The 27,103-nt window shown below is 43.3% G+C and overlaps 1 protein-coding gene across 1 annotated transcript in view; it reads left to right on the top strand.

Moving 5' to 3' along the window:
* LOC135897909 (uncharacterized) overlaps positions 1-27,103 on the top strand; it is a 433,838-nt gene that overhangs the window by 329,577 nt on the left and 77,158 nt on the right. The window contains exons 13-16 of the mRNA XM_065426601.2: positions 802-867; positions 7,271-7,356; positions 8,736-8,794; positions 12,308-12,362. Coding sequence (XP_065282673.2) covers positions 802-867; positions 7,271-7,356; positions 8,736-8,794; positions 12,308-12,362 — 266 coding nt within the window. The remainder of the gene's footprint in view (positions 1-801; positions 868-7,270; positions 7,357-8,735; positions 8,795-12,307; positions 12,363-27,103) is intronic.

The raw sequence follows: 27,103 nt of genomic DNA, 5'->3' as shown, positions 1-27,103 counted from the left end.
GTGAAATGCATGTTAGTGCTTGAAGCAATTTTCATCACATCACCAAAAACACTTTGTACGAACCCACTCAGGTCAAACTTCAGTCAGAGAATTCAACGTACACTAAGGGGACGGTTTACCTCGAAGCCAACAAAGATTTCCATGTTCAAATACATATGAGGCGTGAAAATGCATTGAGTAACGAGCGCCACCGATAACAAAATGTTCGTTTGCTTTTATAACACGAAGCCAGCTTCAAGTAACAGCAGCAAACAGACTATTTATTTAGCGCCTACGCGTTTTTTTTTTTTAAATTCGCGATGATCGGTAACGATCTGAAGCACATGTGTGCGATATATTGATGCACATGTATACGAAGTTTCTGGTCACCTTACGAGGATTTCGCAAATATTTGCTTAAAATTTAAGTAGTTTAATTCAAGAGGGATGTGTGATGGGCTTCTATGTTTAAGTAGGCGCATTCTAATTTCCATATCACTTGTAATGGTGAAACTGGACTTTTTCCTTTTCTTCGATTTTTCGATTTTTGAAACCTTTGATATTCATTACCTAAATCAACAGCCTACTTCATACAACCTCCGCACGTGACTTTTTTTTTTCCTTTTGGAAAGCAGCAAGCCTCGTCAAAATCAGTGCAGTGAAAGTCGAAGAAAAAAAACCAATCTTGTCGTATGTTTAATAGGACTTCCCAGATTAAAGAAGTCGCCTAAATCACGTCAGTCCACTAGATTTGTGTCCGTTTATTTATATCTGATACATTGTATTGTGCAGTGCATTTATGACACTTACATTTTTTTTCCAGTTTACTGCTGGGTTGGAGACTTTGACATTTTTTCATCCAGACACCGCAACATTGACCGACAAGCATGTAAGAACTAACATTTGTGTACCGCAATGAACAGGTTGTATTTTGTGCTATTTCTAACAGAACTGAGCGCTAAAAACGCAAGTTTGCGGTAAGTTTAGGCCGATGCGAATGTCCACTGTAACGGTAACCGCAGACGCCACCGCGGACATTTTTGTGATGCGTTACTAGCGTGGCGCATTCGAGGCGCATCTCTGGACATCAACTGGAATTGAACTTTCGAAGGTGTCGAAAATATAACCCAGGTAATTAAAATGTTGGAAAAGAAGTGAAATTAATTGACTGCTTGTGCTCGCACGGGCTTCGCCCAGTATAGGGCATCTATGTCGGAGTAGTCAAAATATCCACGCTACACTCAAAAAGCAGTTGCACCCTTTGGGGTGTATATTTGCCACAGAACAATAAACGTCGTCTGTCTTGTCCGCCTTTCCTTTCTTTAACGCGGCGAGCCTGGTACTTTCCAGTAACAAATGGCGAGCGCGTTATCAGCATGACATAACATTCCCGACAGGAAAGTAACGAGCGCAGCGTTTTCAAGAAAGGAAATGTGGGCAAGACAGATGACGATTATTGTTTCGTGGCAGATATACACTCCAAAGGGTATAAACTTTTCTTAGAGTGTAGCGTGTCCAGAGGACAACTAAGCACTTCTTATCAGTTGTGAATGCGAGGGCATTAATGCCTAATGGAATGCCGCCGAGTTGTGCATAGAATTATGATCCCCTGGCTGGGGACAAGCCGGGCGCGTTGAGATTCCTGGAAAACGCCTCCTAGATGCCGCAAAGACGGTGCTCTTCAATCCGTGACGTCATGCTACCTTGTCAGACTGCCATGGAATCTAATGGAGGCGCTACCGTGTAAGCCACAGTGATTTTTGCGCCACTGCTTTCGTCAATCCGGGCTTGCCAATTTCGGTCCAAGTAGCATGGCATCTTAAGGTGGTAGGCCACACACACACACACAAACCTTTAAGATGGAAGCCGGAATTAAAAGAACCATTTTTGCTAAATAAGCATGTCTTATTTAGCTTACGCAACTACTGAAATTACAGGAAATGGTTATTTTATTTTTGGAGTTTGGATAATTTGAATTTTTCTCATAAAATGTGGTAAAAGTGCAAGTCGCGCCAGCAGTCATAAGTAACTAATGGTTTGTTTAATGGAGTAAAGCTTTGGCATTTAGGTGGCTATGTGGCGGGCCTGTGCAATGAACTGGTATAAATGCAATGTGATATATATTAAGAATGTAATATCTGAAAAAAATTAGCCTAGTGAAAAACAATGCCAATTAGGACGAAATTTGATTGCAAAGTAAGCTGCAAGTGCAAAAATGGTGCACAAATTTCTTTGTCTCAGTTTATTGCACACATATCTATGTGAGGAAAGAGTCTACAAGATTTCTTATTGAAATATTAATTTAAGAAGATGTACCAGAGTTTGCGTAACATGACATGGAGCAAAATATTGTTTTCAGAAAAACGTAAACGAATCTTTATACCACGTGAAAGGTGTAAAAACTACACAGAGGCCTAACATGCACAAGCTTGATAGCTAGAGCCCCCACGGTATGCACGGCAGTCTCCTTTTGTTTTCTGCCTGCTCGAGCACAAACAAAAACAGAAGATGTTTTCATTGAAATTTATATACAAAGAAATAGTACTGATTTTTGGTTGCGCAATGCGAGGGTACGGGTTGGAAAACTCCAATCCCTCCCCAATGTGGAAGGGAAGATGATTTTTGCAACATGCTGCTGATGTTTTGCCATGTATAAAAAGTAAAAAAAACCAAAAACAAACAAATGATGTGAAAAAAACTTATTTTTGTATCTGGACTACCACCTTAAAGCAGGGGGCAAGCCCGCTATATTATTAATAGCAGTGTTCAAACGCTGATATTACCAAGTTTGTATTAAAATTTTGAGATTCGAAATGACTATATACGTCGTAGCGCTAAAAAGCGCGGAACAGGCGTGGACCCACTTTTGATATGCAAGTTCACTGCTTGATGGCGAACATGTCTTTAACGAAAGATGGCAGGTTTGGCAGAAGCGTCTGCAGAAAGAAATTGTCTGTACATATATGCCCAATTCTCTTTCACTCTATGTTAGGGAACCAGCGAAAAACGCTGGTATGCATGGCACTCGCCGGCTTAGAAAAAGAGAATTTGCATAACGATGATGTGTGCTCGCCCGCGGCACTCTCTTGTGCAAAACAGCCGCGGAAATTTCTTTTATATATATATATATATATATATATATATATATATATATGGTTATAATAAAGAAAAGAAAGCGTTGGTTCATCCCATTCGATAAGACAGTCGGCTGCTGAGCGCAGGGTCATAAGTTCGAAAGTCAATACCGGCAACGTTACTCCTTTCGAATTTATTCCGTTTTTTATTACTGTAGTGCTTTGTAGGGACAACCGTGGAGCAGTTAACACGCAGGCGAGAGTTTGCGTCGGCAAGGAGCGCGCGGGGATAACGCAGGCTTTCGAGAGCGAGGGTGGCATGGCGTCGCCGGCAATGCACCATTTCCTCACACAACACCTGGCGCACTTGCGTGGAAGCAGGTGTTTTTAATTTTTTCCTCCCGATCTGCTCCATCGAGGCGCAGCTCGTGACGTGGTGCCGCAGGCAATGCGACGTTAGCACAGACTACGGGCACCGGCTTTCTCGCGCAATGTCCATATCAGGCTGCTGCATGAATGACGTTTAAGGCTGTTTTCTCTTCAAAAATTATTTGACCAACTCATGAACAAATTGATATTACGAGAAGTTAGTCTTGGCGGAACGGAACCACTGATATTAAATTCCATTGCGTTGCTTAATGCGTGACAAAACATGAAAAAAAGATGAATGCAAATTCTCAGAAGGATTTGTGTGCGAGCAAGTTGGTACAGATCATTCCTATTTAAAACAGCGCCAAAAATACGGACAAGGGAGGACACAGGACAAGCGCTGACTGCCAACAACACCTTTATCGAAGCCTGCGCAAATATATATGATTCGCAACGGGCATAAAGAGTGTAAAACAAGAAAGGGAAGGAGAGTCATTGTCGGTGAACTCCTGCTGCGCATGCGTCAATAATATTAAACAATACAAATGTAACCATATATAAAATGGACACATCCGAGCTTTCGCTCGGATGCTCCTACCTAAATGCATGTAAAAGGAGAATTCATTTTTCTCGGCAACCACTGCACCAAATTTGACGAGGTTTGTTGCATTTCAAAGAAAAGCTTAAAATTCTAGTGACTGTTGGTTTCGAATTTTTTGAGTTTGTCGTCAAGTTTTATTAAATATTGGCAAAAATTTTATATATTCAAGAAACGAAACTATCAAGATTACAACTCTTTAATTCAAGAACGAAAAATGAATATACAATTCCGTGAATTGCATCTAATAGTACATCTGAAGCGCACAAAATTGATGCTACACATGAATACCAAAAAGTTTAGTAATATGGAAATACAGCTTTTGCAGAACCCTTGTAAGCAACGTAATGAATTAACGTAAGATCTAAAATGACATATCGAATGTGTCCCCTTTGAATGATCTAATCGATGCCGTTTACAGAGCCGCGATATCTGTTCTTGATGCAGAGCTATGAATTTGTAAACATCGTGCTTCTATTTTCAGACTGTTGAATATTTAAACTTTTTTAAAACAATATTCAATCCCTAAATCAAAATTCCGCTTCATACAATCACTAGAATTCAAATTTCTCTCTCAAATGCAACAAAGTTCATCAAGATCGGTCCAGTGGTTATCTCAGAAAAACGTTTTTGCGTTTTATATGTATTTAAATAGGCCACGTTGGAGTTGGGACCGTACAGCTTGCTCTTAAGTTCTTTATCACAAAGAGCTATGGAAGAGTGACTAACACAGGTGGCTTCTAAGTGACACGTTGAAAATGCCTCGAAGATTTCTCTGGCCATTTGATTGCTGTACCTTTTCACCACATGTGTGTCGTCCAGGAAGGGTGAACAGCCACACTTTGCACAATGAACGGCCAGATTACTGCCAGTCTTAATCTTGACACAGTGCGCAAGCTCACGCAAACGATCATTGATACAACGTCCTGTTTGCCCTATATGTGCAGCAGCAAGAGGTGGGAATGGAATACACTGCATTGGTACTGCAATCCACAGGTGTTTTCCGGCTTTCCTTAATTTTTTTACAACCTTCCCAACTTGTTAGGCGCGGTAAACACCACCTTTACAGAGGCCCGGCCTGCGGCTTTCATGATGCGATGGGACCACCATGTATAACGGGATCGCAACAGTTTTGTTTAAGTCATCAACCGCTTCGCGCTGTTTGTTGGGGAAACGAACCTTTATAATGAAACTTCCGTTAAGGATGGCAGCAGTTGTGCAGGATAGCCACTTGCTTTAAGCCGCTGGACTTCATTGGAGAACCTGCAGGACATCGAGGGGGGGCAAAAGCGAACGACCGCATTTCTAAGGGCCCCTAGGGCAATGGAGTGCTTCATCACTTTTGAATGATTGGATGTGTAGGGGACAATGTGTTTTTTGGAACGCGGGGCATACATCCAACAAGTATGTCCCTCCTGGAGGTGTAGTGCATGGTCAAGGAAGCGGATCTGGCCTTTTTCAGGCAATTCCCTTGTCAACCTCAAAGCTCCATAAATGCTCCTGAATTTTTCAAACATTTGATCGAACAAGGTTGTGGCTTTCTTAGGGTGGGCAGAAAGGATCACCAGAAAATCGTCAACGTAGCGAAACACCTTCACAGGAACTGGACGCCTGGACAGTGCAATAAGCAACCTGTCGCCAAGCGTGTAGATTGCACTACAAGCATTCCATAGGCTGCAGGAGCATTAGTCAATTAACGCCGGCGCACTTCCGCCGAAAAGCACCGATATCATTCCGTCGGAGCACAAACTGAAACTGAAGCAATGCTGCCACTGAAGAAGACCGGACCCAGAAGGATTAAAAAACGAAAGACGTTGGTGAACCACATCGTATCGCTGCTCCCATGCCCACTCTCCCATGCCGACTTTACAGGCGTGAACCATCCCAGACACGTCCCCCTACAAGACCATGCAGTGCTGCCATTATTTTGGCTCACTTTACGCGTGTGAGCCATCCCAGATACCACCCCCTACGAGACCACGCAGCGCCGCTATCTTTTTTCCCACTTTACGGGCGTTAGCCATCCTAGATACCGCCACCAAAGAGACAGCCCAGCGCCGCCACCTTTCTCTATCACTTTACGGGCGTTAGCTATCCCAGATACCGCCCCCTATGAGACCACGCAGCGTCGCCATTTTTTTTTGCCCACTTTAAGTGCGTAAGCCATCCCAGATTCCGCCCCCTACTAGACCACGCAGCGCTACCATTTTTTTTGCTCTCTTTACGTGCGGGAGCCATCCCAGATACCACCCCCTATGAGGCCACGCAGCGCCGTCATTCGTTTGCTCACTTTACGAGCGTTAGCCATCCCAGATAGCACCCTCTACGAGACCACGCCGCGCCTCCATCTTTTTTGCTAACTTTACGCGCATCAGCCATCCCAGATACGGCCCCCTACGAGAACACGCAGCGCCGCCACCTTTTTTGCTCACAATTGGGGCGTAAGCCATCCCAGATACCCCCGTACAAGACAACGCAGTGCCAACATCTTTTTTGATTACTTTACGGGCGTTAGCTATCCCAGATACCGCCCCCTACGAGACCACGCAGCTCCGCCATCTTTTTTCCCACTTTGCGCGCGTTAGCCATCCCAGATACCGTCACCTAAGAGACTGCGCATTGCCGCCATCTTTCTTTATCACTTTATGGGCGTTAGCTATCCGAGATACCGCCCCCTACGAGACCACGCAGCGCCGCCATCTTTGCTCACTTTACATGCGTTAGCCATCCCAGATACCGCCCCCTACGAGACCACGCAGCCAGGCGACCTTTTGTTTCCTTTACGGACACTAGCGTGCCCAGCGAAACCCCCACGAGACCATGCAGTGCCGCCATCTTTTATGATCCCTCTACGGACGCGTTAGCCAGCCAAGATACCACGAATACGGCACAATTATAGAGGTCCATCAGATAAACAGCTTCACTATAAAAAAGAAAGAAAAGACCATGTCTAAACATTTTTTCTGATGAAAAATCAAAGTGTAAAAGCACACGTAGAATAATTACACCTGCATGCAAACAGAACTGTTGACAGATATCGCTCTTTGTTTGTATACATCCTATTAGGTTTTCACGTGATGTCGAATGTATTAGCGTGTTTTAATGACCATCTGTTGCAAGTTTTTCTTCAATAGTTTTGAAGTTTTCCGTTTCCTTGGTTATTAGAAGTTAACTGTTCAATATAACCACTCTCTTATTCCGAATCAATCTTTTACATTTATTATAACACCATTTTGTGTTTTATCTTTCAGGCACAAAATGCGGAAAACGATGCATTTACACTTATTTTTGAACGTGCCAGAGCGTTGACGACTGCAATGCAAGCAGGAGCAGTGAGGTAATATTTACCTATCTTTGCATCATAATAACCTACCTTGCCGTGGTATAAAGGTGTATTTAACATTTGCAAAGCACTGGAATTTATTATAGGAGAAAGTGCTTTAAAATACGCATAAAAGTAATGCATAATTAGACCAGTTTAAAGAACGATAAATAGAATTTCTATTTCTTAGCGACGGATACTTCTTGAGCCTTCAGGTACGCAAGAAGTTTTTCTTTTCCAAAAGATAAAAAAAAATGACGCTCTGTACTTCGCGTCGAAGAGATAACTAATAATAACAGAAATGAGGACGTAATCAAGAAGGATTACCATAGACGTTTTGCGCGCGAAGAAGGCTGGCTCACAGCATAGTGCTAAATTGCATGTAAATCCTAGGCAAAACAAACCGTGGAGATCACCAGAATGGCAGGAAAGAAATGAGGAGGGAAAATCTGAAGGATATCACAAAATTCAGCGCTCGCTCTTTAAGACCCGCTGTGGATGCTTGCGGACAAAAACTTGTAGAGCAACATAACAAAGTCCTCACACAGCTTTCTGTTGCTAAATAGATGCTACATGAGTGTTCTTCCTAGCGTGAAAGCCCACCAATACACGCAAAGTCTGTCGAGCGGTCAGTCGCGCGGCAATTTTGCGTGTGTTTGCGGGCTTCTTTCACGCCCGGAAAAAGCTTTCTTTTTTAAGTTTTTCTAAAGTATCGTGGGACAATCGATATATGCTATAACCAACCGCCCGAAAACCTTGCCAATTGGTGCGAATGTTTGTCAGTGTCCTGGTCCCTCACAGGCACTATAATGACATAACCAAGGAAAATTTGCGGCAGATATACACTGAATGCCAGTTCGGCAAACATACAAGTTGGTGCTTCATCTGTTCGAAAAAGCACGCAATGTCGGAAACGGCATGTTCGTTGTAAAGACCTAGAACCCTTCACGTCTCGTCCCGTTTTTAAGACTGCTCACAGAAAATCGCGAGTAAATGAGTGTTCAGAACACTTGACACTAGAGGCGTTCACTGGAGTGCCAAGGTTGTTGCCTGTCCTGGTAATGGAGCTCGATCAACGTGCACTAGTTCTTTTTTAGTCTTTTTTATATTGTACCAAAAATTTGTCGAAACAAACACATAATGCGTTAATTGCAACAGTAAGAAACATCACTGGAAACATACTGTAATTTCGAAACCACGTAAGCCTTCGCTTCACGCTGATCCTATTTTTTCTTTCGTTTAGCGGATGATTGTTTTCCCTAACAAAAGTTCTCGAGGTTCCGTTCTCGTTCAGAATAAACAAGACCGCATGGTGTTGAAATTGTTTTAGCACTTGAAAGACTCAACGCAAAACACTATAACAATACACAGTCCTTCGTTGTATTTTTGTGCAGTTGGAGCGGATCAATCTTCCGTGGAGAAGCTTGGCACGATCCATTGAATGATCGCATCTGTAAGTGAGGAAAAAATATCCAACGCGTCGGCAGCAGCCTGTTTTTTTATGTTGCACTTTCTCCCAGTGGTAATGGTGCCTTGGCTACAGTATTTGCGCTTTATAGAGCTTATCTTGTAGAGAACATGAGAATACTGTTCCAGACCGTCTGTCTTATTATTGCTCTTACTTATTGCTCTTACAAAAGCCTTATACCCTGGGTCGATCTCGCGACAAGAAATATACCGTCAAATAGGAAGCCTACTTCTGATGAATCTGTACAAGTTTATTTTGTAGCTTTCTGCAATATTCTGGTAAATGACCAGAATGTCATGAGCATTTTTCTACTTTACGGGAGCGTACAGAACCTCTTGGCCGTATGCACGGCTATTACACTGAGACCTGCCGAATAATTCTACCATGCGCTGAGATATGGTAGCCTCCTTGTTGATTTTCATGGCAGAGCAATGGTCCCGAAAGAATTTGCCACTGGTTTGATCCCTCGACAAAGAGAAAATTTAATATGAACTTTTCCTCTTTTTGTACAGGTTTCTTGTACAGTCCGATAAATGATTTTTTTTCTTTTCATGAATGTTCTTCCACTTTACACTATTAGTACTGATTCGTCATACACAGTGGCGTTTTGCTGCCAGATGTAGAATAATTCGACATAGTGCTACAATATGCATGCCTCCTAGTCATCCAGCATGACATAGTGATCGCTGCTGAAAAGCGTTATTCCCCGGTTCAATCCCCTGACAAGAAGAAATGTTACTTGAACTATGAACTATTCTTTCTGAGAAACCCTTACAGGTTTCCTTTGTGGCATAGTGCAACAGTCGCGCCATCGAAAATTTTAGCCTTGTTGTGCGTTCTTCGACTTTGTGGGATTTCGCCGAACTGTTTTCTCATACCCAGTGTTGATGTGCTTTGAGCTGTCGTCTAATTTTCCTTGCGTTGCGATCTCGTAACCTTCTAGTGAGCTGACATTGTAGAGCGATCGCCCCGGAAACGTTAGACCCTGGTTGGATTCCCGGGCAAAGCAGTATTTTATTTGAAAAAATGAAGGTTTCTTTCTAGGAAATGTTTACAGATTTCCTTAGTGACTTCTTGCAAGTGTTGAGCAAATTATTTTTTTAAAATTTAATGAGCGTTTCTGCTTGGTGTTGAGGTTCAAGCGCTCGATCATTTCCTCGCTCGCACAAAAATATGCTAAATTTATGGTAAGCTGACAAGGTAGAGCGATTGCCTCAGATTGACATAAATTCCTCTTCTTATTCCTAGGCAAAGAAAAATTTTCTTTTAATTTTAGACCTTTCTTTCTTAGAAATCTGCACAGGTGTTTTCTATGCATTCCTGCAGTATTCGAGTAAATAACTTGTGGACTATCATCTTGCGGGATGCCACAGAAATGATTTCTCTTACTGAGTGTTGTAGCTCAGGCGGGAGATTAAGTAAAACTCTTGCTTTGGCTAGTTGGTTCATGCTTGAAGTAGGTAAAGGCAAGGCGCAGAAGACCAGGACTTAGGAAGAAGAACACAAACGACAAGACGGGCGCCACTCACAACTAAGTTTATTTTCGCAACAAGCCTGCCTTGTGTAGGTCATTCACGCCAAGTCACGCACAAAACTTTAGAAGTAAAAAAAACAAAAAAAACACACAGCAATCTATCGACCATTCAGGAATGTTATCTGCACAACTATCGAAAGAGCAAGCAAGAACCACACGTGGATCAGCACAGGAGCCAACTGATCTCGTACAGCCTTTTTCAAAGCCAACGGGGACAATAAACCAGACATAAAAAGTACCGTCTACACTTCACTACCAACCAATCTAACCACAACATAACACACTTCAAACGCCTAAGGCCCAGTCAGTGATAAAACGCGCACGACGATGGGAATAATGACCAACGAAAAACACGGAAATAACATGAAAAATGCATCTAAGAACAGTGTCTGCGTCTAAACTAAAATCTCTAATAGTCACTCACCTAAAAATTGATAGAACATGTAAGCGCGCGAAAAAAGAACCACGCGACAAACAATGAAATGGACAGAAGTGATGAACGATAAAGGTCTAAGATAAGCGTCTGCGTCAAAAAAAAAAAAAACCTAAGAGCCACTAGAAAATCGTCAGCAAAATAAAAACTAGTTAAATAAAAGGATGACAGACGGTAAAAGAAATGAAATCACTCTAACAAGAGGCCTACATGAAACCTTCTAAAAAATTCGTCTCCTTGTCACTAAGCATAATGGACGGCCTGCTGACGCATGCGTCCCCCTCTTTTTTGATGAAAAAGGCTTTCACAATTTCCCGCTCATACCTGTCTTTTCCATACTTCAAAAATTTGGTTTTGTCAAACTGAGGGCGGTAATTAGAGCAGTCTCTGCAATGCTCTGCAAGGAAACTCCCTTCCTTGTTGCGCAGATTACGACAATGTTCCATTGCCCGCTCATTGAAACATCGACCTGTTTGTCCGATATAGCTGCGCCCACAGCTTAGGGGTATTCGGTAGACTACACGTGTCCTGCATTCAGTGAAATTCTTCTGATGCTGGATTGAACAAGCCGGGCGTTTCTCTCCGTTCATGGCACAAAGCTTAGACAGATTGCAAGGCGCCGAGAAAACAACCTGAACGTTATGCCTACTTGCCACTTTCTTAATGTTGTGCGATACCTTATGATTGTATGGAATTACCGCAATAGAACTGCGTGAAACTGGCTCCCTGATAAGAGGCGGGTGCTTTAGTTTTTGGAGCATCGTTTCGCACACAGCTGAAATAAGACATGGCGGGAAGCCTGCCTGTTGTAAAACATAGTGCTACAACATGGCGCCCGTCTTGTCGTTTGTGTTCTTCTCCCTAAGTCCTGGTCTTCTGCGCCTTGCCTTTACCTACTTCAAGGGAGATTAATTCGCCCTTGCGCAGCGATCTGCTACCCTCCTAATTGCTTGACATGGTGGATCAGTCGCTTCATTAAGCATCTATCCAATGGTTCGGTTCCTAAACAAGGAAAAGTGTTCCTTCAAGCATGAACTTTCCTTTCTGAGGTACCCGGACACGTTTCCTTTGTAGCTTGTCGCAACAGTTGGGTAAAGGACAATTTTTCGCTTTCAAGAGCAATCCACCATCTGGGGCTTCAGCATTGCCAATTTGTCATTGTCAGAGTCACCCCGCTTTGAATAGGTTCGCTATACAATTTGTCATGGAATTATCAGTGCAAGCGCTGCACTTTGCGAGCCCCCTGGATGGCTTAGACAGTGGAGCGACCGATAGAGAAAGTTGCATGTCTTGGGTTGGAACCTTGGGCCAGGACAAACTTTTATGCAACTGTAAAGCTACGTGTCTGAGAAACCTGTATTGGTATCCATTGCAGCTTCATGCAAGAGTCCAGTGGATGACACACTTTTTTCGTACTGAATGCTCATCGACTTTGCGTGTTGCGGAAGAACTGAGTTGAAGTTGTGTAGTGCACTGACAGCTCCCGTTTTAGTTTATCGCTATAGGTCGCATTTTTCCTTTCTTCTCTTAGATGTTCCTCTGGGCTTGGCAGTGCCACCGTACTACCACAATGACACTAATAAAATGTAAGTAGAGCCTCAAAAAACCCCACCTATGCGTGTACATGCCCCTTATAGGCAAGAAATATATTGTTACCTTGAATGAAGAGGACTGCGAAAAACGATAATGGGAGGGGGGGGGCAAATTTGTCGCAGACCCGAAATTGGAACATGACAACGACCACTATAGTGTCCAATTTATAAATGAGGACCGTGAGCGCATGTGAACTTTAGGAGTGGTCATTATTCACTGTGATGAAGCACCGAATCAGTTTTCTTTTTATCTTTTTTTTTTGGGGGGGGGGACACTAGTGTGCATCGCACCGAATCAGTTTTATTTTTATCTTTTTTTTTGGGGGGGGGACACTAGTGTGCATCGCAGTATGGCAGCAAAGTAACAGCGAAGCTGTTGGAATTGAACACTTGCAATAAAGAAACTTGGAAGGGACGCTCAATCAGTTGTCGCGATTATCGTACTCTTATAAAACATTGATTTAAATACTTTAGTAGTAGTAATTTGTACTATAGAAACAAAACCATTTGTTTTTATTTTGTAAAACATGACCGCCGGTATATCAGCGTTATCTTCCGAAGTATTTTTCTTGTATTTGGCCTGTTCTGTCTCATTCGATGCTCCTAAGAAGTCTTATTATAACTGGTTCGGTTCAGTTGTTGCTTATAAAGAACGCAATGCAGTCCATTATAAGTGACAGAAAATGAATAGACGCTAGTGGAATCACTCTAATTTCATGACGATGTGTCGCTGAGCGAAATAAAAACAGAAGCGATGTGGAGTGTCTGTCGTGTTCACATCGTTTCTTTCCGCGCTTATTGCACACAGCGACACATCATCCACCAACGGGCCCAATTGTCTACTATTCAATATTCCTGACGGCGGTGAGCTGTAACTTCAAGGTGGCGTCGCCATGTGCGAGTGTTTTTTTTTTTGTCTGTGTAGCTCACCAAGCCTCGTTTCACGATGGCAATTTCTGTTGTATTGAAGAAAGCTAATTTGCTAATACATTCCAAAACATTTTTGTTTAGCATTGGTTTAAGCATTACACAGGCTTGCAATTTAAGCACATAGTTAAAACGTTGGCCACATATAATGGTTCTGGTTTTAGGGAATCATGCAAAACGAGTGTACTTCACCCTTGCATCGATAATTTTGCTTGTGCATCATACAGCGTATTCCCCTATCTGGCACCAAACTTGATTTTGCTCTCTCTTATACTCATTGACGAGAGCGAGCTCAACCCTACCGAGTCCACAAAGCACACTTATAACGCTCTGCGAAATATAGACAAAATGAACAATACAAGCGACGTGGATAAATATCTGTACAAAAAAAATACAGTGGGTAACTTTTTTATTAAGGACACCGGAAAAGTTTTCATGGCGCATAAAAATGATACAAAAACAGGGTTTCGTACGTATTTACAAATGTCGGTTTTCTGTCAAAAATGTTATTTTCCGCTACGCATTTCAGCTGACGTGCCTCCAATTTCATCAAATGTCAACTCGGTATATTGTCGGTACACTGCGCCAGTACGCGAACCATTCGCTTTCGAGCAATCCCTTTAAACAGTTATTACAGTAATTTCATTGTTTCACGCATTTCACATATACATTTGCCACATCCTCGCCTGCACCTTCAACAGTCTTCGTGTTAGTGGCAGTTACAGTTCTTTCAGCACACTTAAACCGTCCTTCCATGCGCAGCTCGTGTCAAAGGCAGTTATATGCACGCCCTTTATTTTCACTAAATAATAATGCGTCTTCTTTACTGACTGCGGACACCGGGAAAGCCTGCTATGTACCTCGTTGAATGTACAAAAATACGCAGAAAACGAGTATACAGTAAACTTCTGCGAGGACCGCCAATAACCAGATGCTATAAACACGCTTCACAGATCAGATCATTCTTGACATAATTTGCACCTGCACCGAATGTTAACTCATGGTCCTGTACAGTTCTGTTAAGTTACTGCAAATCATTGTGCAGAACGACCGTTTAACACTTTCAGGCACTACAGCAACAAACGTTTTGCAAATTCTCCAATAAACAGTCGCTTTCAGCACTTTGCACGCACGTCAAACATAAGGAGGCCACTATTTCTTGAAGTCGAGGTCTTTGAAGTCCTAGTGCAAACATAATACGTGGCTGGTAATTCTACGCTGCTGACAATCTGGAACCATTTATTCTATGATAGCATTTCACCCGCTTTATTCTCTCCATTTGATCCAAATATAAGCAACCTATTTTGAATGTATCGTTCGCCGACAAGATTGCGAAAGCGAAATAGGCATTTTAACAAGGAAAAACTTGGAACAAAATAGTTGAACATCTTGAAAAAGCAGCGCAAGACGACAAAGACAGAAGGCAAGAGACACACAGGACAGCGCTGAACTCACAATTAACTTTATTAGAAGCCGTACGCAAACTTAAAGGAGTGGAGTCATTAAGGAGTATGCAATAGAAGTCGGTGGTAACGCCGTTAGACAGGATACCAATAAGATATCGCCAGAGACGAAAGATCTGATGAAGAAACGGCAATATATAAAAGCCTCACACCCTACAGCTAGAGTTGAACTGGCCAAACTTTCGAAGTTGATCAACAAGCGTAAGACAGCTGACGTAAGGAACTGTAATATGGATAGAATTGAACACTCTCAGGAACGGAGGAAGCCTAAAAGCAGTGAAAAGGAAACTAGGAATGAGCAAGAATCAGATGTATGCGTTAATAGACAAAGCCGTCAATATCATAAATAATATGGATGAGATAGTTCAAGTGGCTGAGGAGTTCCATAGAGATTTATACAGTACCAGTGGCACCCACAACAATCACGGAAGAGAGAATAGTCTACAGAAATTTGAAATCCCACAAGTAACGCCGGAAGAAGTAAAGAAAGCTTTGGGAGCTATACAAAGGGGGAAGGCCGCTGGTGAGGATCAGGTAACAGCAGATTTGTTGAAGCATGGTGGGCAAATTGTTCTAGAAAAACTGGCCACCCTGTATACGCAATCCATCATGACCTCGAGCGTACCGGAATCTTGGAAGAATGCTAACATAATCCTAATCCATAAGAAAGGGGACGCCAAATACTTGAAAAATTATAGACCGATCAGCTTTCTTCCGTTGCCTACATGGTATTTACTAACGTAAGAGCAAATAGAATCAGGAACACCTTGGACTTCTGTCAACCAAAGGACCAGGCAGGATTCAGTAAATGCTACTCAATAAATATACCATATTCACACTATCAATTAGGTGATATAGAAATGTGCGGAATATAACCAACCCTTATATATGGCTGTCATTGACTGCGAGGAAGCGTTAGATTCAGTCGAAGCCTCAGCAGTCATGGATGCATTACGGAATCAGAGCGTAGACGAGCCGTGTGTAAAAATACTGAAAGATATCTATAGAGCCTCCACACCCATCATAGTCTTCCATAAAGAAAGCAACAAAATCCCAATAATGAAAGCCCTCTGGCAGGGAGATACGATGTCTCCAATGCTTGTCACAGCGTGTTGACAGGAGGTATACAGAGACCTGGATTGGGAAGAATTCGGTATAGGAGTTAATGGAGAGTACCTTAGTAACTTGACATATCGCTGATGATATTGCCTTGCTTTGTAACACAGGGGACCAATTGCAAGGGATCTCACTGACCTGGAGAGGCAAAGCAGAAGGGTGGGTTTAAAAATTACTTTGCCGAAAACAGAACTAATGTTGAACGGTCGCGGAAGAGAACAGCATTTCACGATAGGTAGTGAGGCACTCGAAAGGGTAAGGGAATACGTCTACTCAGGGCAGGTAGTGACCGCGGATCCGGATCATGAGACTGAAATAATCAGAAGAATAGGAATGGGCTGGGGTGCTTTTGGCAGGCATTCTCAGATCATGAACAGCAGGTTGCCATTATCCCACAAGAGAAAAGTGTATAGCAGCTGTGTCTTAACAGCACTCACGTATGGGGCAGAAACCGGGAGGCTGACGAAAAGAGTTCTACCTAAATTAAAGACGAGACGCAATGAGCTATGGAAAAAAGAATGATGGGGGTAGCGTTAAGGAATAAGAAAAGAGCAGATTGAGTGAGGGAACAAACAAGATATGATGACATCTTAGCTAAAATTAAGAAAAAGAAATGGGCATGAGCAGGACACGTAGGGAGGAAGGAGATGACCGATGGTCATTAAGGGTTACGCATTGGATTCCAAGGGAAGGGAAGCGTAGCAGGGGCGGCGGAAACTTAGGTGGGCGGATGAGAAGAAGAAGTTTGCAGGGACGACTTGGCCACAATTTGTACATGTCCAGGGTAGTTGGAGAAGTATGGGAGAGGCCTTTGCCCTGCAGTGGGCTAAACCAGCCTGATGGTGATGATGATGATGACAAACATAAATACTAAAGCCTATACCCACGTGCTCTCCCATTGACAGCGTCATTATCAGTGCACAAACAGAGAATTCAGACTACGAGAGAGTCTATTGAGGCATACCGTGTCAGGGAAAAGCGATGGCTTTGTGTAAGCATGCCTTTATGAAAGTTGTATCACAGTTAATTTGCATTTCTAAGCCGCATCATAGTGTAGCATTAGATTAGATGATTTCTCTGTCTTTGCACTGATAATGACGCCATGAATGGGAGAGCATGTGGGTGTAGGTTGTAGTATTTAGGTTTTTGTATGCCTTCTAATAATATTTGTTGTGACTTCAGCGCTGTCCTGTGTGTTTTCTGCCTTCTTTCTTTGTCGTCTTGCGCTGCCCCTTCAACATATTGAGCTAGTATCATTTTGCCCAAATGTAAGTTCTTCAAAAGAAAGACTATTCGGTAATTTTTTTCAGGGCACCCACTTAACGCTTCATATCAAAATTTCGGTACGCACCACCCATCGGACTACCGTCCGCTATTCTCCCGGAATGTAATATGGGTGCCGCGTAAATGTTCTTCCATGGTAGTACGACAGCTTTAAGGTGCGTCATATAACGCATCTACATAGGTAGAAAACAAAGTTTTCATCCAGCGCCTTGCCTCCTTACAGCGTTTTCGATTACTGTTTCAGTCTCCTCCAGTCGCAGCTCCTCCAGTCGCTCGTTAGAACAGAATATCTTATTTCATTCACCCCCTTGGGTCTTGGAAGAATGTTCTCAGGCATTGACTCCATCACTCATCATAAAATTTTTTCTGAACTTACCTCTGATTCGCTATTGCTTCGATAAGAATTAGATGGCCGCTCGGACGCACACTCGCGCCATCGCCGCCGTTGGTTAGCTTTGCTGTATGCTGTATAGTATCGTACTGTATATTGACTACTTTGTTGTTCTTTGCTTCAGTTCTCTACTTACATACTTTTTTTGTATTGGTTTGTTGCACGTAGTAAATGCTTCCATGAGAGCTACGCTTGAAATAAACAAGCACATCGTATACCCAGTTCCCTTAAATCTAAACTGTGAGATTAAATTCGTTTTGCAACGGACAATGTGAAGACACTCGTGCAACGTCTGCTGGACTTCGTAATCAAATTATTCCGATTTTGTAGTCAATTCGGCTGTGATTGTGCGAGATACGTACTCAACCACGTGCAAGAGGAAACTACAATGTCATGACCGATCCCTTGCATGTTCCTGCGACTTCCGAAAGTACTGCTCATTTTCTGCTTAGGGGAAAACAGGCTATCCCGTTTCATGTAGAGCGACATGTGATAGACCCCTGTCGTTCGGCACAGGCATGCATTCTGTCATTTTCTAGGAAACCTGGAGACAGCGGGACGCATCTCGCCCGCACTGTCGCAGCTTCTGTGGTGCACTGTGACTCATTTCTCATTTCGTATTAGATGTGTTATGTAAGCATTATTTTCAGATGTCCTTAAAATTCCTAATTTATAACGACTATCCCCCGTCAAACAGAAACTTCATTCCCAGAATATTTACTAATCGCACAAATTACCGTTACAGAAGCCAATTAACAAAAATTTGTACCTTTCTTTCAAGGCTTATTATTTCTCTATTACAAGATGAGATTTTCGCCCGTATTGTCGCCTTGAGATATTTCTTGATATTGTTTATTTTTACTTTGCAATATACGCATCTGAAGAAATTGAAATGTCACAAGGCTAAGGTATTATGTCTCCACAACGCTTTGTATTCCCCAGCCGCGCACACGCAGAATTGTGCTTAGGCGGGGAGATTATTAAACTACATAAATGTTGTGAGAAACAAGACACTAAGTCCAACCACTCCGCTTACGGTAAACGCATGTGCAGGTGTTTGCTATTACGTAGCTACAATTGAGACTAAACCTTGTGATAAGACGAAATTCGATTTTGATTTTTCATGTTTTTTTATTAGTATTATACTTATTTATTTAGTCACTCAGTGCCGTTTAGACTTTACAGACTGGAGTGTGGAAAATACATATATATTCACAAAATGCACAATAAAAAAAGACCGGTAATTCAGGACTTGAAGTGATCTTCGTCCACATTGGAGACGATGGTAGTGGTGAGGTTGCTTCTATCTTGACTAGTCTGCGAAAACATAGAGTACCTGTTAGTACTGCACCACGGAATATAAACTTTCATATGGTGATGAACCCGCACATATACATGGCTAGGAGCAATAAAAATACAGATTTATGTTCTGGTAAAAATGAATGTTTGGAATAGACAGACTCGTGAGTCGACGAGTTAAAAACTAGGGAAGCGTAATGTTATTGTTTTCATTGTTCTATTACTAGACATGCGAAAATATTCATCTGTGATGAAGGGAACATATCTATTCTAAATGAATTCGATAGTCTTAGGAAGTGATTTCGTATTCCGGTCCAAAAAAGATTAAGCGCACTCTAGGTTGGACCGCAGTAGTGACTTGTAGAGAAGAAGCTTAAGTTGGACAGGAGCAGGAGAGCCATTCGCACGAAGATGACGCGATGTAGGGTTAGCATTTTGCAGACGTACTGGAAGTGTGAATACCATGTGAGATTGTTAGTAATGTTAATGCGAATATTTATTAGCCAAATAAAGAGGCGGGCATCGCTGTTGTATGTGCGTGTGGGTTTGGCGGGTTAGTCTTTCGTGCAATTCTCAACGCTTCGGATTTTCTATCATTCAGGCACATACGTAATGTATTGCACCAGCTGGAGATCTTGTTAAAGCCAGTATCAAGAACGAAGGTGTCTGAGTGGCTAGAAACTTTTCTGTATCTGTCATCTGCAAGAAGCCTGATACGTGAAGCGCTGCATATATATTGACGACATTTTAACCGGAGCGGAATCCATCAAAAACGCGTCCGAGCTGCGGTAAGCAGCCACCATGATATTCACTAGTGCCACTATGAAGCTACACAAGTCGACGTTGAACGACCGCTTGGAGTACTCAAAGTCCTGGGATGACATCTTGACACCGAAGTACTGTCGTTTAGTCCAGGAAACTCTGTCGAATTCATTCAATAAGTAACCGATACCAAGAGGTTCGTGCTACATACGACCCCTCGCCTATACGACCCTCTCGACAAGCTTACCCCTTTCGCAATAAGGGTTGGAAGAAATGTGTTGACTGGGACGAACTGCTGCCACTGGAGACTCTACACGAATGACAGAATTGGAGCAATGAACTTTCACAGCTGTGATATTGAAATTCTCTTGTTCTACTTATAGGGCATAAACGGACTTGGCGGCAAGGACGCACTGCATTTTTTTCGTGGACGCCAGTAACTCAGCCTACGGCGCCATATGCTACATTTGCACTGCAGAAAATGCAATCGACAAATGATCAACGAGAGGCTTGTGCAACTCCAGGGTGGAGCAAATGAAGGAGCCAAGCCTATGCGCACTCGAACTGCTACCCTGTCTCGTCTCAGCACGAATATACAAGTCTGTGCGCCAAGAGGTAGCCGAGGACCGAGCAGCCGTGCAGTTTCGGGCTGACTCAATTGTAGCACTGTACTGGATTACCGGCGATCCGAACGGAAGATTTCAATCACCATAGGGTAACGCAGATTCAGAGAAAAACGAACATCACATTGGAGAGACATTGCCGTGTAGTTGAGTCCGTATTCATCAGATGATTCATCAGATGATTCATCACCATCATCACCACCATCAATCATCATCATCACCATCATCATCATCATCATCATCATCAGCCTGGTTACGCCCCGGTCTTCAACACCCAACATCCAACAACCCCGGTCTAATTGTGTAGTAATTGTGGCCATGTCGTCCCTGCAAACTTCTTAATCTCATCCGCCCACCTAACTTTCTGCCGCCCCCTGCTACGCTTCCCTTCCCTTGGGATCCAGTCCGTAACCCTTAATGACCATCGGTTATCTTCCCTCCTCATTACATGTCTTGCCCACGCCCATTTCTTTTTCTTCATTTAAACTAAGATGTCATTAATTCGCGTTTGTTCCCTCACCCAATCTGCTATTTTCTATCCCTTAACGTTACACCTATCAATCTTCTTTCGATAGCTCGTTGCGTTGTCCTCAATTTGAGTAGAACCCTTTTCGTAAGCCTCCAGGTTTCTGCCCCGTAGGTGAGTACTGATAAGACACAGCTATTATATACTTTTTTCTTGAGGGATAATGGCAACCTGCTGTTCATGATCTGAGAATGCCTGCCAAACGCACCCCAGCCCATTCTTATTCGTCTGATGATTTCCGTCTCATGATCCGGATCTGCCGTCACTACCTGCCCTAAGTAGATGTATTCCCTCACGACTTCCAGTGCCTCACTGCCTATTGTAAATTGCTGTTCTTTTCCGAGACTGCTAAACATTGCTTTAGTTTTCTGCAGATTAATTTTAAACCTACTCTTCTGCTTTGCCTCTCCAGGTCAGTGAGCATGCATTGCAATTGGTCCCCAGAGTTACTTAGCAAGGCAATATCATCAGCGAATCGCAAGTTACTAGGGTATTCTCCATTAACTTTTATCCCCAATTTTTCCCAATCCAGGTCTCTGAATACCTCCTGGAAACAAGCTGTGAATAGCATTGGAGAAATCGTATCTCCCCGCCTGACGCCTTTCTTTATAGGGATTTCGTTGCTTGCTTTATGGAGGACTACGGGGGCTGTGGAGCCGCTATATATATCTTTCAGTATCTTTACATACCGCTCGTCTACACCCTGATTCCGTAATGCCTCCATGACTGCTGAGGTTTCGACAGAATTAAACGCTTTCTCGTAATCAATGAAAGCTATATGTAAGAGTTGGTTATAATCCACACACTTCTCTATCACCAGATTGATAGTGTGAATATGATCTATTGTTGAGTAGCCTTTACGGAATCCTGCCTGGTTCTTTGCTTGACAGAAGTCTAAGGTGTTCCTGATTCTATTTACGATTACCTTAGTAAATAGTTTGTAGGCAACGGACAGTAAGCTGATCGGTCTATAATTTTTCAAGTCTTTGACGTCCCCTTTCTTATGGATTAGGACTACGTTAGCGTTCTTCCAAGATTCCGGTACGCTCGAAGTCTTGAGGCATTGTGTATACAGGGTGGGCCGGTTCTCTAGAACAATCTGTCCACCATCCTTCAACAAATCTGCTGTTACCTGATCCTCCCAGCTGCCTTCCCCCTTTGCATATCTCCCAAGGCTTTCTTTACTTCTTCCGGCGTTACCTTTGGGATTTCGAATTCCTCTAGACTATTTTCCCTTTTTCTCTTCCATTATCGTCGTGGGTGCCACTAGTACTCTATAAATCTCTATAGAACTCCTCAGCCACTTGAACTATCACATCCATATTAGCAATGATATTGCCGGCTTTGTCTCTTAATGCATTCATCTGATCCTTGCCAATTCCCAGTTTCTTCTTCACTGTTTCTAGGCTTCCTCCGTTCCTGAGAGCATGTTCAATTCTATCCATATTATACTTCCTTATGTCAGCTGTCTTACGCTTGTTGGTTATCTTCGAAAGTTCTGCCAGTTCTATTCTAGCTGTAGGGTCAGAAGCTTTCATACATTGGCGTTTCTTGATCAGATCTTTCGTCTCCTGCGCTAGTTTGCTGGTATCCTGCCTGATGTTGTTACCACCGAATTCCATTGCACGCTCCTTAGTGATGCCCACAAGATTGTCATTCATTGCTTCAACACTAAGGTCCTCTTCCTGAGTTAAAGCCGATTACCTGTTCTGTAGCTTGATCTGGAATTCCTCTATTTTCCCTCTTACCGCTAACTCATTATTCGGCTTTTTCTGTACCAGTTTCTTCCGTTCCCTCCTCAGGTCTAGGCTAATTCGAGTTCTTACCATCCTGTGGTCACTGCAGCGCACCTTGCCGAGCACGTCGACATCTTGTATGATGCCAGGGTTAGCGCAGAGTATGAAGTCTATTTCATTTCCAGTGTCACCATTCGGGCTCCTCCACGTCCACTTTCGGCTATCCCGCCTGCGGAAGAAGGTATTCATTATCCTCATATTATTCTGTTCCGCAAACTCTACTAATAACTCTCCCCTGCTATTCCTAGTGCCTATGCCATATTCCCCCACTGCCTTGTCTCCAGCCTGCTTCTTGCCTACCTTGGCATTAAAGTCGCCCATTAGTATGGTGTATTTAGTTTTCACTCTACCCATCGCCGATTCTATGTCTTCATAGAAGCTTTAGACTTCCTGGTCAACATGACTGGATGTAGGGTCGTACACCTGTACAATTTTCAATTTGTACCTCTTATTAAGTTTCACAACAAGACCTGCCACCATCTCGTGAATGCTATAGAATTCCTGTATGTTACCAGCTATATTCTTATTAATCAGGAATCCGACTCCTAGTTCTCTTCTCTCCGCTAAGCCTCGGTAGCATAGGACGTGCCCGCTTTTTAACACTGTATATGGTTCTTTTGGCCTCCTAACTTCACTGAGCCCTATTATATCCCATTTACTGCCCTCTAATTCCTCCAATAGCACTGCTAGACTCACCTCACTACATACCGTTCTAGCGTTAAACGTTGCCAGGTTGATATTCCAATGGCGGCCTGTCCGGCGTATATATATTTTTTTTAATACAGAAAGCAACAATTAGCGTTTTAGTGAAATAAAACAAAAGAAAAAGAATAACGCAAACATAAAGCTGCTCGGACCAGGATTCGATCGTCTGACCTATATATCCCAAGCCCGGCACTTTACCTCTACGCCACGCCAGCAGACGAGCGTGAACGGATCAATTGCCACATAAAAATCGAGAAGCAATTTTAGTTTCGCAAAACTACGTCTCGCACAGACATGTTAGATGCGCTATCACCCAGCCACTAAAACTCACGGCGGTACTACAAGAAAACATTTGCTGTCCGTATTCGGTAGCATGCTCGGAAGTGCCACAACAGAGATTTTCACTTGCGATTGGTATTTTAACTTAGAAAAAAGTCCTCAATGAAACGATGACCCGGGACTCTGTATGGGCAGTTACTGCCGATTTCGATAGCCGTTTTTTGTTCTTCACGCGATGGATGTGCAACGTTTTCTTAGTTCAGTGATGCCTTGCAGTCAACACTTTTGTCTAGTCATATATCTTCGTCAGAGAAGCGCAGGCTAGTGCTGGGAGCCTTCGGCGATACCACATATACCTGTGTTTATGACGCGCCACATCGGCGGTCATCGCTTCTTGTGCTGCCACTTTAGACATGAAAAGATTGTCTATTGAAGAACACCAATGCAAAAGATGAAATACAGAGTGATTTACCCTTGTTATACTTCTTGATTCCTGAGCCTAGACGCGCCCATAGCGTGAAGACAGACTCGGCGGATACACTAGGCCTAAGCTTCGGTGGGGCCGATCTCGGCGCAGGTAGCTGGTGAAAGCTAAAATGTGTCTATTTGAGCCTCAGAACTTTCTTTAGTACAATAGGGAAAGTGGAAGCGCCCGAATCACCTCAGCTTTTTTATCGGTGCGATATCAGTCAGCGATAGGCTTCGAACTCGGGATCGGTTCGCGCGCGTCTGAACAACTGCGTTTCATGTCCGCTCCACAACAATGCGACAACGGCGACAACTCCCAGTCATACGTTACGTGTGAAGTACTAAAGAGCACGGCGTCCTCAACGTTTGCGTGGTTTCGTTCAAAAATTTAGCTATCTGCCCAGTCAAAAGGGAAACTAAAAAAACCAAACAAAACGAAAATGATCTTCAGTGTCAAGTGTCCATAAATAAACAAGGCAGCCGACGCACCTTTATTCCAAGCTGCGACATCAAAGAGGATCTTATGACCCCAAAATATAGCGTTATTTAGGACAAAAGACTAGCATTAAGCGATAGAATTGTATAAAGCATTTAATATTCAGCAGCGCTCGTCCTTGCGTACTGGAACCAGCGTGGCACAAACAGAACCAGCGCAGTTTCCAGTGCGAACCAGCGAACTGCAGCGAGAACCAGCGCCTGTACAAAAACCAGTGCGCCCCAGCGTCTCTTCCAGTGTGACTCAGTTCTTATCCGGCGTTCTCCAATAGCAATAGGGTAAATACGGATATTATGCATGGACGCTTAAAACTAATTTTATCTGGAGCCCTATAACGTAAAATTATTTAATTAGGTTTTTATTCCAATCCCACGACGTCAAATGTGAGTAACCGCTGATGCAAGCGTCAGGCGGTGGCCCGCAGCGTGGTCTGAACGAATGAACAGCCCAATCAAACGTTCTCCAAGCTTACAGGAGGTGACTTTTTTTTTGCTTTCAAAATGATGCCTACATTGAGTGGTTTTTCGTTTGTAATTGGCTGCCGGGAGGCGAGTAGAAGGCTCAAGTGCAAAGCGTTTCGATGGGGCTGAGCCACCACACTGAAAATAGACAACCGGATGAAGAATCTGGTGCCGGCGTAAGTGATTGGTCTACTTTCCCTTACTTAGCTGGCGGTGGCTGGTCGAAAATCACGGCGCCGTGCAACGCAAGGTAAACGATGCCGCTAAAACGGATAGTCAGCAGAGAAGAACTTGGCAGAGCGACGTCGTAAACGTTCCGAGAGTCCTTGATTACGTTCAGAAAAATTTAAGTTTTGCTCAGCATATTGATGCATCACGTCACTGCCTTCAGCGGCCCATAAGTATTTGTTCCGTCTCGTTAGGAAATACTTCTGCTATGCCAAAGGCAGGCAGACGCGACTGTAAAGTGCTTGGTGTACCTCGGTCCATATGGGACTTGTGAATTCCCGGTAAGCACTGAACGTTCTCGCCTTTTCCTCTGTTTTCTTATTTCCCACACTCGTTTTAGGTTTTGTTCAAATTTTACAAACCATTTCGTGTGCCAAGCTGCGTTCGTGGCCGAATGCGTACGGGAGACTCTGAAAGTACGATGTCAGAACCATTGAGAAATACTATGTTGTGCCACCTCTTACGTTCAGCAAAACACGTATATTGCGGATAATTCAAGCATCTTTTCAAGCACGTAGGATCCGCTGGACTGGAATTCTACGACATTAGGTGGCTTGACAGCACGCAGGGTTATTTGACTTAGCTAGCTTGGATGTTCGGCTGCCACAGCCAGAAATTCGAATCATCGGGTTTCTTTTTTCTGAAGGTGGGAAGCTCGAATTCACTTACATCCATACACTACATCTCCACGCTTGAAGAGCCTGCGAGAGGGGCTATACTATTCATGCTACAACCAACATAGGAAAACCCACTAAGCTTCAACAAGACACCCCCTCACTAGAACAGGAATTGACCCCCTTGTGCAGCATTCGGCCACTCCCTCCCAAATTACCAATTTGATTAACCAATTACCCCCAGTCTCCAGCAGCTGCGGAGCTCTGACCAAGGTGGCGGTCCGCTTTGTAACGCAGCAGAGGGTGCTAAGAATCTCTGCAACCAGACAGGCCGCCAATGGAAACTGACCCTGGTAACGTTTACCACCTGAACCATCGCGGGCGAAGCTAGCCTTGGAATACTCTTCGAGGAACTATCAGACATTGTTTGGGATATCATTGGCCTTAGTGAGGTTAGAAGAATTGCTGAAGCTTATACAGTGCTAACAAATGGTTACGTCCTCTGCTATAGTGGACTACCAGATAAAGAGCAGTTCGGAGTAGGATTCCTAATTAGCACCGACATAGCGGGGAACAATGGCGAAGTCCACAGTTACAGTGAAAGGGTAGCAATAGTCCTAATAAAGCTGAATAGGAGGTATAGAATAAATGCAGTGCAAACCTACGCTCCGACCTCCAGTCCCAACAATGAATAAATAGAACGCTTTTATGATGTTGATGTAGCGATGAGAAAAGTGTAAACTCAGTCTACTGTAGTAATGGGCGACATCAATGAAGAAGTGGCGAAAAGGCAGGCTGGTGAACAAGCAATTGGCAACTATGGCGTGGATTCTAGGAACAGTTGAGGAGAAGTGTTGGTAAAATTCGCAGAAAGGAATAACCTACAAATAATGAAAACCTCCTTCAGGAAACGTTCAAACAAAAAGGGGACCTGTAAAAGCCCTAATGGTGGAACAAGAAAAGAAATTTATTTCATAGTTTCCGCCAATGCCAGCGTAGTGCAGCATTTAGAAGGGTTAGTTAGGGTAAAGTGCAGTGATCATTGGTTAGTCAGGGTTAGCTGTCACCTTATTTTGAATAGAGAAAGAATAAAGTGGTCAAGTAGAAGCAGGCCAACCTAGACGCAGTAAGGGTAAAAGCAGATTAATTTAGGTGGGCACTTCCAAAGAAATATGCAGCCTTAGAACAGAGAGCTGAATGTGACAAAGAGGCAATGAATGAAACCGTAACAATGGTTGGCTTCAGAAGCAGCAGTTGAAGTGGGGAGTAAGGCACAAAGGCAGCCAGTAGGTAAGCT

The sequence above is a fragment of the Dermacentor albipictus genome, chromosome 2, assembly GCF_038994185.2.
Source record: "Dermacentor albipictus isolate Rhodes 1998 colony chromosome 2, USDA_Dalb.pri_finalv2, whole genome shotgun sequence".
Lineage (NCBI taxonomy): Eukaryota > Metazoa > Arthropoda > Arachnida > Ixodida > Ixodidae > Dermacentor > Dermacentor albipictus.
This window is presented reverse-complemented; position numbering and strand designations above follow the sequence as displayed.